The sequence below is a fragment of the Eptatretus burgeri genome, chromosome 9 (genome assembly GCF_056783735.1).
Source record: "Eptatretus burgeri isolate ZD-2024b chromosome 9, Ebu_testis_v1, whole genome shotgun sequence".
In the NCBI taxonomy this organism is placed as follows: domain Eukaryota; kingdom Metazoa; phylum Chordata; class Myxini; order Myxiniformes; family Myxinidae; genus Eptatretus; species Eptatretus burgeri.
The window spans coordinates 2,994,213-3,009,179 of NC_140969.1; the positions used below are offsets into that span (position 1 = coordinate 2,994,213).

A 14,967-nucleotide genomic window follows, 5' to 3' on the forward strand; every position below is an offset into this window, starting at 1 on the left:
ACTTTTCTGTGCTTCAGAAAGTTCAAAATAGTTACACACTAGAATGCAATACCGGAGCTGTGTTGGGGCAACCATGAGCATGGAAGGGTCAGTGGAACATGAACCACTCGCCCAGGGCGACGGAGCGCGAACCACCACTCGCCCAGGGCGACGGAGCGCGAACCACTCGCCCAGGGCGACGGAGCGCGAACCACTCGCCCAGGGCGACGGAGCGTGAACCACCACTCGCCCAGGGCGACGGAGCGTGAACCACTCGCTTTGAATGACGTGGCGCGGCCAATGCATCCGCAGAGTGTGAACGATTCACTCAGAATGACACAACGCGGTTCCGCTATCGACAACGGGCGCTAGGTAAGTGGCTAAAGCATTCATGCAAGCACTCTAATTAAATGGTTGACGAGGAATGGTTGGCCAGGTTGTCACTGCATGACTATCCACAAAAGAGTAGCAGCTTAATACAGAACAACCATGGAGATATCGCAAAGTTCAATCGCCCATGAAATAAACATTGCAGAAAATCCGCCATTTTGCCTGCTTGTCTGCGCACGTCACCTGGTACATCAGTTTGGGGTCTGCACAAACGTTATAACTTTATTTATTTTTTAACAATCCGTTTTTTGAGGGGGTTTTTTGACCACATTTCCTTCGATTCCCTGTGGAGGACCTCACGAAACATCCAAAAATGAAGACACAGACGTGGCAGACAGGGCGTGAGGTTTTGCAGGGGATGCATTAAACCATACAGCTCAATGAAGCTGGTTATTTTTGTTACGTTCCTCAATTTTTTGTTCACTCAATATAATTATCCAAACAGATGAAAAAGATAAGTTTAATGTTTTGGAAATTTCACATTTTCATGTGTATGTATGGAGGAGGGAACATCGCCTTGCTTGCTTAAAGTAAATCGGTATAATCGGCTTAGTTATGTCTCGTTATTTCTTTAAATTATCAGATTTCACAACAGAATTCGACACAGGTTTAGTCCGGACGATATCTGATCCTCGAAATAATATTTTGATGATATATTTTAATTGATCCGTGAGAGTAGATCATAGAAAATAGTATCGTATATTGCATGAAATCGCTCCAAGCTCCTAATTTGAAACCTTATAGTACTTACAAAAGCGATGTATACAACGATTTGTAGCTTTGATGAACAGGCATTCAATGAGTGAGGAAAGTGGAAAAAAAACATTGATTGTGAAGAAATCATTGCGGCCTGTTCAAAATCAAGGCATGGTTGAGCAGGCCTAAAAAACGGCGGCTGTGATGTTATGTTACTTAGACGACCCCAGTGATGTTACTTAGGAAATGCCTTAAGACCCAGAGAGCAAGGTGGCCAAGGATCACCTGATGAAGGATATAATTAAATAATGCTGTCATCAAAAAGCTCCGGCCAAATGTGACATTGAAAATGTATCTAAACAATGGTTTGCAACAACGAAATGAGTGGAGGAGGAGGAGGAGGAGGAGGAGGAGGAGGAGGAGGTGGAGGATGAGGAGGAGGAGGAGGAGGAGGAGGATAAACTAATGGATGGTGAGCTAGCATTGGGGAGAATAGCAGTGTCAGGATGGACAAAAAGGAGGATGGTGATTGTTCTGGTATTTCCAGTCACAATGAATGGATGCGAGTCATGGACAGTGAAAAAGAAAGAAAGGAAGAAGATTGACAGACTGCAACCAAGCTGTCTCTGCCAGAGCTTTGGGAAGCAGCACAGGAAAGGGATTTTTCGAGAAATCTGAATGTCACCAGAAGTCAGTCACGACTTGATGGAATTGGATGACTATATATCTGTAAACAGATAAAACACTCTGGTGAAGTCTGTGCTTACTTCACTGTTCTCACTCCTCCCCTAAACCCCACCTACAAACCAGAGAATTTAAGTTAATCGACTTTAAAATCGACTTCATGTGGTTTTAGATGGAGTGCAGGTTTGTTGGACCAAATGTACTCTTCCTGCATCCACGTTCCTTGTGTGGGGCATGTTGTTCTTTATCATCGTTCTTTAAATTCAGCTTTCCATAAGTTTGGTATGTGCTCGTTTTCTCTTTCATACATTATAAATAGTAAGAGAATTTTCTCTGTCAGTGGAGTATAGGAAGGATGGGCAGTGGTGTCGTGTTTGCAGGATTCAGATGCATCTCAATGTAACGGAGGACATCACGGATTCAACTGAGAGTACGTATTCCAAATTCGACGACGCACACAGCGTACAGAATAGATTGTAAAGGCAAAAAATAAAAAAAAGAAGAGTAAATGATCACCTGTTGCTCCAAGTTGTCGCAGTTCCAACGATGTGCAATCCATTTGGTCTTCCGCTTGAAAAACTCCAAGAACAACACGGCCCATAAGGAGAGTAAAATGCTAAAAATGACTGAACCGGTGTGATCGAATACACGCCCAGCCTGCAGGGACAAACGAAAGAGACCAAATGCAATTACTTGGCTCGACATTGTTCTTGGCATCTTGTCACATTGTCTAGTTGTCCAAACATTCGACATAAAATGCAAACCTGAACAGCATGAGTAAGCACAAAAGCACAGGAATGAAATATCCATGAATGCAGTCCTGTCGACGGACAACTCATAAACATACTTGACAGCTCCCAAGTAGTGCTAAGCACGTTCACGTTGTTTGTGTTGTTTAACCATTATTGTAAACTTAAAAAAAACAAAATCATCATCGTTTTCATGTGGAATAACATCACCCTTTCGTGAGAGGAGAAATTCGATGATTTGAAGGCTCGCCTCCATGTGAAAGGCAGCGAGCGGACAGAGAGGAAAGGAAGAAGCTGATTGAGCACAGCTTGTGCTCCGTTGATTGTAATTGAATCTGTATTCACGATGAGTGCTTACAAGCACACTATGGATCCCATTGTCTCCGAAGCATCACTGCTCACTTTCACTCATTTGTTCCTCTTCCCCCCCCCTCTCCCCAACCACACCTGTGGAATCAACTTCCACATTCTCCACAATGTCATTCTTCTCTCTCGGTCTTCAAGACAGCCGTTTACCACTCTGTTAGGTCATCCCAATACAAAACCATGATCTTTTCTACCCTCATTAACCCCACCTCAATCCCTCCTCCTTCCAAATTTCCAGTTTTTCCCTCCTGAGGGTTTCCTCCTGGATCCATGTTGTTCACACCATGCATCCTCTCCTATCCCCCATTGTTTGTCCAAGTTTGCCTCTATCTTGGCCCTCCACTCTGCTGTTGGTGCCCCCCCCTCTCTCTCTCTCTCTCTCTCTCTCTCTCTCTCTCTCTCTCTCTCTCTCTCTCTCTCTCTCTGCTGTTCCTTTTGTCCTGTTGGGTTCAGATCCATTCAGTGCACTCGTTCTAATACCAGCTATTCCATAAGCCTAGACGATGTGTACAAAAAAATTAAAAGACTGACATGTTGTAAGGAAATAGAAAATGAAAGCGTATTTTCCTTCCCTTTGCTTTGTGTCGATGTACCTTCCCTGAGCCACAATTAAAAGGTATTTTCCAAATTCCTGGAACCATCGAGAATAATGACTTGAACTTCTTTTCACTCGGTCGAAAATTTGTCATCGTCCGTATGCAGCCCGCGGTTCCAGATGAGCATCCGTTATTTTTGGCGTCCAGCAGTGCCACTGATGCAGTGCACCCTATAGGTTCGAGCAGGAATTTGTAATTTGTTTGTGGTGCCGGTGATAACTCGCCTATTCTACGTAAAGAACACCGTGAGATCTTTATCTTCCAACAAGTAATGTCGGTGGCCAGAACGCCCAGTTTAACGTCCATCCGAGGGACGGCACACACACTGACGAATCACCCTGTCTGTGAAACATCAGGATGACAGTTTATAGCTGGGTCGGAATTCAAACCCATGCTCGACAACTCCAAAGCAAGTGTGTGTCCTTCTGGGCTATCCTGCCAGCCAGATTGTATGGGGAAAACAACGCCCAAGGTCTCCCGGTCTCACCCCACTTGGTTCTCCATTTTGGGTCTCACAAGAGACACTGAACTCATGTGAGCTCACGTCACCCAGGAATGTTGCACAATCACTGAATACACCCTGAGAAAGGTCTTTAAGAACTGCCATTGCCTTTCAACACACACTGCGGGAAACAGGTGGAACACACAGATGCCAATGCAAGTCGTATTTACAACTCGCGGGTCTAGAACTTTGAAACGACCCATGTTTACTCAATCTACAAAATATCCACGCACCTAAAACCAAGTGGTTCAGTGGTGATGAAGACCCAAAATGATCAAAGAACATTATCCTGCAAGTCCATATTTTTATTATGTGTAAAATGGCAGAATTATCAAACCAATCTCTCCCTTTGTCGTTTTCTCCACAAAACCCTCTTTCACCTTTCATCCCCCCCCCAGCCACCACCCTCCCCCTCCTCTCTTTCCACACCACAGCTCTCCTTCCTTTCTCTTAGATTCCTTCTCTCTCCTTCCATTCTCCTTCTATCCATCATGGCATTCACAATTTAGCCCCCCTTACTCCCTCTCCCTTTCATGTGCATACATAATAAATAGATGTTTCCTTCCAGTTCCAATGAGAGATCCACTTAAGAAAGCAGTTTATCAAGATTTCTTACTTTCGGAAAGCCTTGATTAAAGAAGAGAAAAAGATTTCATACTTGTCTAAGTAAATACCTTTGCCAAGGTGCACATCTCACTCAATTTCCACGTTGAACACGTTTCACACAGTGGACACATGACGATGTCATTGCTCGAGCATACTAGATTCCTGCAATGCACAAAAACATGTTTCCATGACGATGGATGTATTTTTTCCGGGATATACCCAAAAACCAACGACAATATGATAACAGCACCACATATACATGTACACACCGGGGCGACACCTTACATCGCACTGACACCACCCCGAAGTCAGAATTTCCATCTCAAACCAATTAAAACTTTATTTTCCTTCCGTCTGCAGGGAATCGACATTTGGAAACTCTTCTCTGATCGATTGGTGCATTTTAAAAAGAATGATGAGCCATCGTGTGTACATTCAACGAATGATCGATGGAAACAAAATGGTGCCAATGACCCACGTCACCAGAAATATCCAGGACATGCCATGTTGCTGCACCTAATGGGTCATACGTGTCCTCGTTATGATGTCATAATTACATATGTACAACACCACATCCAATCAGTATGAATTTTTTGATGGTCAGAGGGATTAAATGGTCCACAGAAAGAAAAAAAAATCATTTCATCATCGGTCACATGATTCGGCCACAATATTGTTTTTTTTTAACCTTAAAAAATCTTCTTCTCTGAAGTGGATCAACAAATCGAGGTGAAACTTTACAAGTATTACATTTTTTTCATGATGACATCGGTCACATGGTTGGCAGACATATTGGATTTACCCGAAAACCTTTAAAAATACACCACTCAAAAAGAAGTCCTGGCGAGGGTCTGCAATCTCTGATTGCTCTTATTCTTGTTCTCTTTGCCAACCCCACCTCCACTCCTTTCCTTCCCTTTGTCTGTGGTCTTTTTTTCCCCTCTCTACTCTCTCCTCTCCTCTCACTTCCCAGCCCTTCTCCTCTCCTCTCGCATCCCAGCCCCTCTCCTCTCACATCCCGGCCCCTCTCCTCTCCTCTCCTCTCGCATTCTGGGGCCTCTCCTCTCCTCTCACTTCCCGGCCCTTCTCCTCTCCTCTCGAATCCCGGCCCCTCTCCTCTCCTCTCCTCTCCTCTCGAATCCCGGCCCCTCTCCTCTCCTCTCGCAGCCCGGCCCCTCTCCTCTCCTCTCCTCTCCTCTCGCATCCCGGCCCCTCTCCTCTCCTCTCCTCTCGCATCCCGGCCCCTCTCCTCTCCTCTCCTCTCCTCTCGCATCCCGGCCCCTCTCCTCTCCTCTCGCATCCCGGCCCCTCTCCTCTCCTCGCGCATCCCGGCCCCTCTCCTCTCCTCGCGCATCCCGGCCCCTCTCCTCTCCTCTCGCATCCCGGCCCCTCTCCTCTCCTCTCGCATCCCGGCCCCTCTCCTCTCCCCTCCCGTCCCGGCCCCTCTCCTCTCCTCGCGCAGCCCGGCCCCTCTCCTCTCCTCGCGCATCCCGGCCCCTCTCCTCTCCTCTCGCAGCCCGGCCCCTCTCCTCTCCTCTCCTCTCGCATCCCGGCCCCTCTCCTCTCTCCTCTCCTCTCGCATCCCGGCCCCTCTCCTCTCCTCTCCTCTCCTCTCGCATCCCGGCCACTCTCCTCTCCCCACACATCGCGGCCCCTCTCCTCTCCTCGCGCATCCCGGCCCCTCTCCTCTCCTCGCGCATCCCGGCCCCTCTCCTCTCCTCTCGCATCCCGGCCCCTCTCCTCTCCTCTCGCATCCCGGCCCCTCTCCTCTCCTCTCGCATCCCGGCCCCTCTCCTCTCCTCTCGCATCCCGGCCCCTCTCCTCTCCTCTCCTCTCGCATCCCGGCCCCTCTCCTCTCCTCTCCTCTCGCATCCCGGCCCCTCTCCTCTCCTCTCGCATCCCGGCCCCTCTCCTCTCCTCTCGCATCCCGGCCCCTCTCCTCTCCTCTCGCATCCCGGCCCCCCTCCTCTCCTCTCCTCTCGCATCCCGGCCCCTCTCCTCTCCTCTCCTCTCGCATCCCGGCCCCTCTCCTCTCCTCTCCTCTCGCATCCCGGCCCCTCTCCTCTCCTCTCGCATCCTGGCCCTTCTCCTCTCCTCTTGCATCCCGGCCCCTCTCCTCTCCTCTCCTCTCGCATCCCGGCCCCTCTCCTCTCCTCTCGCATCCCGGCCCCTCTCCTCTCCTCTCGCATCCCGGCCCCTCTCCTCTCCTCTCGCATCCCGGCCCCTCTCCTCTCCTCTCGCATCCTGGCCCCTCTCCTCTCCTCTCGCATCCCGGCCCCTCTCCTCTTCTCTCGCATCCCGGCCCCTCTCCTCTTCTCTCTCATCGCGGCCCCTCTCCCCTTCTCTCGCATCCCGGCCCCTCTCCTCTTCTCTCGCATCCCGGCCCCTATCCTCACCTCTCGCATCCCGGCCCCTCTCCTCTCCTCTGTCTTTGACAACCTACAATGATTTCATTTCGCAGCTTGATGGAGTGCTGCTCTCCTTTTTTGGTTGACACCCCTGCCTCACACTTTCCATTCTTGATGCTGTGGAAAGCAAGTCCCTCAAAATAATTGGGATCTTCTGGGGCTGATTGTTGACGTCTGTTACTTTTGCACTGTGGACAGGTTTGTGACCTGTCTGTATTCTTCCGCCTCCTTTTAGGTCTTGCACCCTCTGCCCTCTCTTGACTTTGTCCCTACCAGATTTCTGCAGGTCACACATGGTCTGCCAGACACCCTCTTCTTGTTAAATTCCCAAAATCCAGGCTCACTGCTCACCTCCACTCATTTATCTCTCTTTTTTTTTCTTGCCTGTGGAACCAACTTTCCGAGTCTGTTGATCCCATATTCCCCTCCAAGGCTGTTTCTGATTGGGTGGATGAAGGAAGTGCAGCAGATGTAGCACATCTTGACTTTCAAAAGGCTTTTGATAAGGTACCCCATCAAAGGTTTTACCTAAGGTGAGGGCTTGTAGAGTGGCTGGTCAGGTAGCTAACTGGATTGGAAACTGGATTCATGATGGGAAGTAAAGAGTGGCTGTGACTAGGAGGTTGCCTTGCTGCGACGATGCAAGTAGTGGGGTTCCTCAAGGATCCGTACTGGGACCATTATTATTCCTAATTTACATCGATGATTTGATTTGGATAGTGGGCTGAAGAGTGGGCTATCCAAATTTGCAGATGACACAAAGCTTGGAGGGAAGGTGGATTGCAGAGAGGATGGTGATCAGATTCAGAAAGGTCATGATACTTGTATGGATTGGGCAAATGATTGACAGATGCGATTTAACCTCAACAAGTGTAAGGTGCTGGGGATGGATAAGAATAATTAAAATAGAGATTACACCTTGCAAGGGGAAATTTTGGAGCGTTTCACACAGGAGAAAGATCTGGGAGTGCCAATAGATATGGGTTGGGGGGGGTGGGTGTCGGCGGACAACACAGTGCCAAGTAGCAGGAAGTAAAGGTAACCTAGGTTTCAGGTTGTATTCATAGGGGATAAATCATAAATCAAAGGAGGTAGTGTTGACATTGTACAATAATTTTGTGAGGCCTCATCTAGAATATTGTGTGCAGTTTTGGTCACCACATCTGAGGAGGAATATAGCTGATATGGAGAGGGTACAGCATCGAGCAACTTGGTTGATTCCAGGGTTGGTTAGACGAAGCCATGAGGAGCGGTTGAAGGAGACAGGACTATAGACATTGGAAAGGAGGCGATTGCGAGGGGGATCTGGTTGAGATATACTGAAGGATGTCAACAAAATGAATGTGGTGGAGTTTTTCAGCAGAGTGGACAATGTTAAGACTGGGGTCATAGCTTGATGGTAAAGAAAATGAGAGTTCGAACAGTTTTAAGGCAGGGGTCTTTCAGTCAGTGAGTGGTTAATGCACGGGTAATGATACTGAGGCTGGTTAGTGCAAACATCATGGTGGGAAGGGCCACCTCCTGCACCAAAGTTCCTTGTGTGTGTATCCTATTGAGTGTACCTCAGGTCATCCCCCATCCATACTCATGATCTCTTCTACCCCAAAGGACCCCATTCCCAAGCACTCTGTTTTTCTCGGTTATTGTCATTTTCCCCCCTCTCCTTCAACTCATTTTGTTTGTTAGATGTCGGTTGGTATATTCCTTTTCTGTTTCATCCCCAATTTCCCCTCCCACTTCTTTCTGTGTTTCATTTGGCTTGCGTGCAGCTTGTTCACCCTCATGTGTTCTTCTTCCCCTCCACCTGATCTCACTCTCACTTCTACTCTGCTGTTGGTGTTTCTCCCCCTTTCCATTTTGCTCTGACTCTTCCACCAGCCTCGATCAGGTACGCAAAAAAACCCAAAAAGGCACCCTGCTCCTCCACTGTAGGAATAGGAGTAATGTTCCCTTCTGATAGCACTATTCATGCCCTTTGGATCAAGACTCTCACTTCTTGGTGTCTCATCAGACAGATAGGTTTCTTGTCAAAGATTTTTGACAACTTTGACCATTGATGGGTAAACAGTCAAAGGAAAACAGTCTATTCATTGTGAAACTTTGATAATCAGTTCAGGTTCACATTGCATCTCATTCAGCTTGTCAGCAATTTGTTAGAGCATGAGGTGGGCATCGTGGAGGATGCACCACTGGAGGTAATTTTTGGTCTTCTTTCAGCATGTAGGCCACAGGCAGGGTTGTCATATATTTCAGCACTGGGTAGTCCTCGATGCTGTGGAGCCATTGAATTGGGTTCAGCTTGTTGCTGTCTGTCCCCAAGAGGAGTGGAGGCTTGTTCTGAGCATGGGCAATGTAGTATTTAACATCTCTGACCCTTTCTTTGTATTGTGTTGGCAGAATCACAAAGCCTTCTTTCTGCTAAATGTGATTGGAGTTTGACATAAACTATTGTTTAGTCTGTTGCAGCTTGTGATCACTTCCCAACATCTGGAAGACATGAAAAGGCAGAATGGAGTGTACCGACTCCGTGTCGATGTGAGCATCTCAGGTCCACCCAGAAACCTGCAATAAGATGGTGTCGAGTGTAGAGGAAGGACATCTCTTGCTTTGGTAGTTGGAAGTTCTTCCCCATTCAGGCTCGTGTCCCATATCGCTCTGCTCCTCACGGCGTGCATTTCTCACATGTATAGCATGAACTGCATCTTGCTCCTTTGAAATATCTATCATGCTGTCAAGAGCAGTTTCATGATTCTGTCCATTGCCATCTCAAGGGTTTGGTCATCTCCCCTCTCCAAACATATCTATCTCTATCTCTATCTCTCATGGAACGAGTGAAGTACTATGGCAGCTCTCAACATTCTATACTCCTCAGTGTTATCATAGTCCTTTCCCAACAGCTTCAATTCAGTCACAAAATTGTCAAATTTCCCCCGTTTGAGCTGTTTTCTGCGATTAAAGTTGACTGTAGCTCTGATCTTGATATTCTTTGGCTTGACATAATTTTCACATTTGTCATATACTGTACACCTTTGAGGGTTTCATTCTCACGGGGGTAATCCCACTTCTCCTCGTTCAGCCGAATCAACTGTCAAGTAGATCTTTCGTCATTTACCTTCCATGTAGGTCATTAAATAATCGACCATTTCTTTCTCAGAATGTCCAGCCAGCGTTCCATCAAAGATAAACTGGTAGTGTTGGTTGAACCTTTAAATTCCTGATACAGCTCTGCCACCTGCAAATTCATTGCTAGCATGTCGCTCGATGCCACACTAACACGAACTGCAACACATGGGACCGAAGTAATTATACGAAGTAGTCACTTGCCATGTGGGCCTGCGTTGCATTCCTCACTGAAAATGTCCCTCATCAAAGCAGATTTTCAATTCTGCTCATATTTCCATCGATTAATTCCTCAAACATCTATTCATACATAATTGATAGACAATGAGATCTTCTTATGATGTTCAAGTTAAAAAAAATAACTCCTGACACCATGGAGCAATGGACATGTGGAGGCAGCCATGTCATTACTCCCTGGCTTCACTCAGATACTGGAAGTGGCATTACGTCATCACTTGTATCACAAGCGCCACCAGGTGGGAGCTGAGATTACAAATCGTTCTAAAATACGCCAATAGGGGAATGATCCAATCCATAGGGACAGGTTCTACGTTAGTAAACAATATGATGCATTCACAACAACAAATGTCCTGCAGTAGCGTGTACACAGAATGGACAAGAAGAGAAAGTGATGAATCAAAAACACAGCGAGGAACAAGGCCTCCATCACGGTGACATTATAATAATAAATGTCCCAGAATAACAGCTTCAATTTTGCTAAAAGGGCGAGTGAATGTTAATCAAGTGATATGGCAAAAATAATTGTTTAATCAAAAATAAACAATTTTAAAGTTACTCACACATCCCCATCGTAGCTCATTGTGATCCAGCCATAAATGATGATTAACAGTCCGAGGATTGATGGTGGGATCAGCCATGCAGTGATGTACCCTTCAAGAGATGGTCATTGAACACCCATATTACATTCAATCATGAAACAAACTCCATCATTACTCATCATTACTTCACCCGTACCAAGCGAAAAGCGGAGTGAAGCAATCGGTTCACTCAGTCTGTCTACCAAGGTCAGTCTATGATAGAGGAACTACTTCATTTCAATTGAATGTTTTATTTTGAACACAACAACCTGTAAAATTTTATTTCATTCCAATTAAATTATACACTTGAACACTCTAAACACAAATCACCTGGCTGCCCCTTCCAAAAACATCATTTTGCAATATTTGGACAAAATATTACACCGTGTCGACAAATCAAATTTGCCACTCGGACTCTCCGGCAGGGGAAGATCAACATTCAGACAAAATGGTGGCTTGTGGGAAATATAGATCATACTCATAAACACAAGGTAAGAGTTCCATTGATGTTGAGCAATCTACTGATGTGGACCTGCGACCAGGGCTGTGGATCCGCCGTTTGGAGAGGTTCTGGGCTGAAAGGATCGAAACCTCGATGATAAACGGTGCCCCGCCGATGATCCGGGAAGTTGGGAAATCAGTCGATTGTTTATCAGCTGTTAGGGTTATAACTTGAAATATCATGGCATTTGTAAGTGCTTTCCAGCACATAATATATCTGTGTTTGTGAGCCAACTCTTATGTATTTAAAAAGAAATCGAAGTTCTCGAACATGCAGTGGATCTTAAGAAAAGATAACGATATTGCTTCTTTGACATGGCGAACAGATTTCACCGATATACTTCAGTTTCCTCGATTAGTGGGATGGCAGTGGCCCACAACCCTGAAACATTGGAGGGAAGAGTGGGGTAGGAATATGTAGGAAGAGGATATAACATGCAGAAGAATCGGGGAACAAAAAAATAAAAAATAAAAAATGAGGAGATGAACAAAGTATAACTTTTGGTCGTTGAAGTGATCGTGGATTACTGGATAAGTGCACTAATCCTGGAAGAGAGAGAGAGACAGAGAGAGACAGAGACAGAGAGACAGACACATAGACAGAGACAGATAGACAGAGAGAGACAGAGACAGAGAGACAGAGACACATAGACACAGAGACACAGAGACAGAGAGACAGAGTGAGATAGAGTAACAAGACAACTGTAATGAGAAACAAGTCTGAAGACAACGATGGTTCACGAGCGGTATTTGACGATGTAGATTGAAGTCAAGGACGAGACAATGTGATAATGTTTGACCAAGTTATAAAAATGATCAACATGATGTGGTATGAGTGACAGGTTATTAGCTGCAAAATGTTGAAAACCCGGTTTCGTTCAACAACTTTCAAAATTTGACCTTTGCATAACCTTTAAAGGTCACAAAACAATGTTGTGGACATTAAAATAAGGAAACGATACATGCTATAGCTTATTGGAGTTAGTTCGACGAAAATCCGGTTTGATTCCCACAACTTTGAAAATTTGACCTTTGTGAACTTTAAAGGACAAAGGTCAAGGATTATGACCTTTGGTGCAAAACTTCCTCTGGAACATTCCAGGAACAATGTAACGTTATATTGGCTATATGGCATTTCGCACTCCTCGGATTATCCATACTTTGATGAAATCAGCGTAAAAACAAACTTGAAGGGGTCGCCACGGGCAAGGTGTTCGAGATAGAGCAAAATGGTTTCAAGACTTTAGGTGGGGAATGACCTCAAGATTATGCATAAAAAATATTGTCATCCTAACTCTCAAAGTTTGGGCGGTTGTATGATTTTTTATGTCAAAATTCGCAATTTTCTAAGTTCATGACCTTGTGACCTTGACCTTCTTGACCTTGGAACGAAAATGAAAATCAAGCTCCGTGGGGCTATGCAGGTGCCATTGGGCTAACCAAATAACAAAACCCCTGCCAGATTCGACAAACCCCCGAGGAGAAGATGCAAATTGAAATCGGCTACCCCCTAAAAACACGTTTTTGGGCATGGCTTCACCCATAATGGGCGCACTACGCCCATTTTCAGGAAAACACAACTAGATCATGATATAAACCTCCCACCAAAATTTTGGCAGGATCGGATCAAAACCCATGGAGCTATGCTCGGGACAGACAGACAGACAGACACAACAATAACGAATATAGTGGTCACTTATTTTTTTCGTGAAAATATTTTTTCGTGAACCAATAAACATGCCCCGTGCCTCAGGAAGATTGAGAATGGTCCAAAAGTTCGTTTAGTGAGATCCGACTATCAATTTGTAATTTCTCACCGACTTTGACACCAATACAAGTCTTTATTACGGGCCCGAGGCATCAAAAACTTATTTATCATCGAACAAACTGTTTCAAATGGAGAACCTCGTTGCGCCGTTAGAGCATTTTAATTTCACCAGAAGTGGTAATAAATGTGAATTGTTGCTCCCAGCTTGCTGTCTCGACGACACATGACCCCATTAGTATTTTCGCGATCTCCATCTCCATCCCGACCCCGTTTAGCATCCCGAGCAGGCACAGGCAGCTTGCTCGTGAAGTGAAATTGAACATTTTTCATGTAATTTTTCTGCTGCGTGTTTCAGATTAATACGTCATATGTTGATGAATGCTTTATTATTTTGCAGGAAATAAACATGGTGATCGTGATTAGTTTGTACGTAGTACTTCGCTGTAGAAGTTTGCATCACTGCTCGGAGCGTGGCCATGTCGTCGATGTGGGACCCCCTGAAAGCTCGAACTATAATTCGTGATGGGTTCTGAGTGCCGGTGATAACTTGCCTACTGATTGTGAAAAGACAATGTGAGATCTAACATCCAGTGCTGTTGGACAAGTCCTCTGGCTTGACAGTCATCTGAGGGAGAGGAAGGTAGCAATGTGGGGGGGGGGGTGATTGGAGGGTTGGACGGATGGACGGGGGGTGGGTGAGGGGGGATATGACGGTTGGAGGGCGAGGGATGGGGTCGCAGAATCGCCGAGGGGGTGATGAGCAGAAGTCAAACCGCAGCCGTTGAGCCTTTCCACCTGAACACAAGAACTCCAGGGATAATGGACTGGATCACTCCGCCAGAATGTGGACATCGTCAAAGCACCCAAAGCACCACAATGGCTGCCAAATCATGTTTCCAGCCTCGGAAAAATACAACACGATGAAGTTCTTCACCGACAGGAGAAAATGTCCCAATAAAATCTCTTCAGGAGAATACCAGGGGAGGTTCCCCACACGACAACCATCAATGTCGCGCTCCTGTCAGGTTGTCCGGGGGAAGTCCCCAAGGTCCTTCACCAACCGGCTGGGGCAAGTCCCCACGGATATACATCAACAATGCATCGAAACAAGCATCTGCACACGGGAGGCCTCGTCAAACAATCAGAAAAATCCCGACCAGGGGAACATGAAATGGCGGAACAAATCAAATTGAACGTTTAACTCCGACAAGAAGAAAATATAACCAGAAATTCACCTCAGAAAGGAAAACATCTCGAAAAACAACACAATTTTCAGTCTCACAGATCCCAAAGCGGGAGAAGTGCAGGAAGAAGTGAAACCGGTGCCTGGAGGGGGCGGGGACAGGTGACGTCACGACCACGCCCACAAACTAACACAATCTGTCTCTCGGTCCATCCACCGACTCTGTATAAAACACAAGTGTGTTTGTGTTTGTGTTTGTTTCTCCCCCAACCTGTCGCCATATCCATGAAGGGGAGATCCATATCCACAATGCTTCATCAAAAGCCCATTTTCTTTCGGATTTAAACTCCGATACCCATATAGTTGGCGACACGGTAACAACCTCTGATCGTCAAAAATGGAATCAAATGTGAAAAATAACTGCAATTAAAACGTTCCCATGATCACTTCAGGGGAAGGAGTCACGTGACCTCTCAAATGCGCTAATCATTCAAAAACTGATCAAAGTACAAACACAACCGACACATCGGTTTGGAGGTAATTTTACTGCTCATACAACAACATCACTCTCAAGGGTGAAAGAAGAGTTTGTGTAAAAAAC

The 14,967-nt window shown here is 46.1% G+C and overlaps 1 protein-coding gene across 7 annotated transcripts in view; it reads right to left on the minus strand.

The window, feature by feature from the left end:
- Nucleotides 1–14,967, minus strand: part of LOC147019440 (anoctamin-7-like) — an 88,084-nt gene that overhangs the window by 50,604 nt on the left and 22,513 nt on the right. For all 7 annotated transcript variants that reach the window (XM_085893949.1, XM_085893948.1, XM_085893947.1 and 4 more), the window contains exons 8-10: nt 10,897–10,987; nt 4,637–4,730; nt 2,266–2,406 (exon numbers count right to left, since the gene is read on the minus strand). In XM_085893949.1, the coding sequence (XP_085750075.1) occupies nt 2,266–2,406; nt 4,637–4,730; nt 10,897–10,987 (326 nt within the window). The remainder of the gene's footprint in view (nt 1–2,265; nt 2,407–4,636; nt 4,731–10,896; nt 10,988–14,967) is intronic.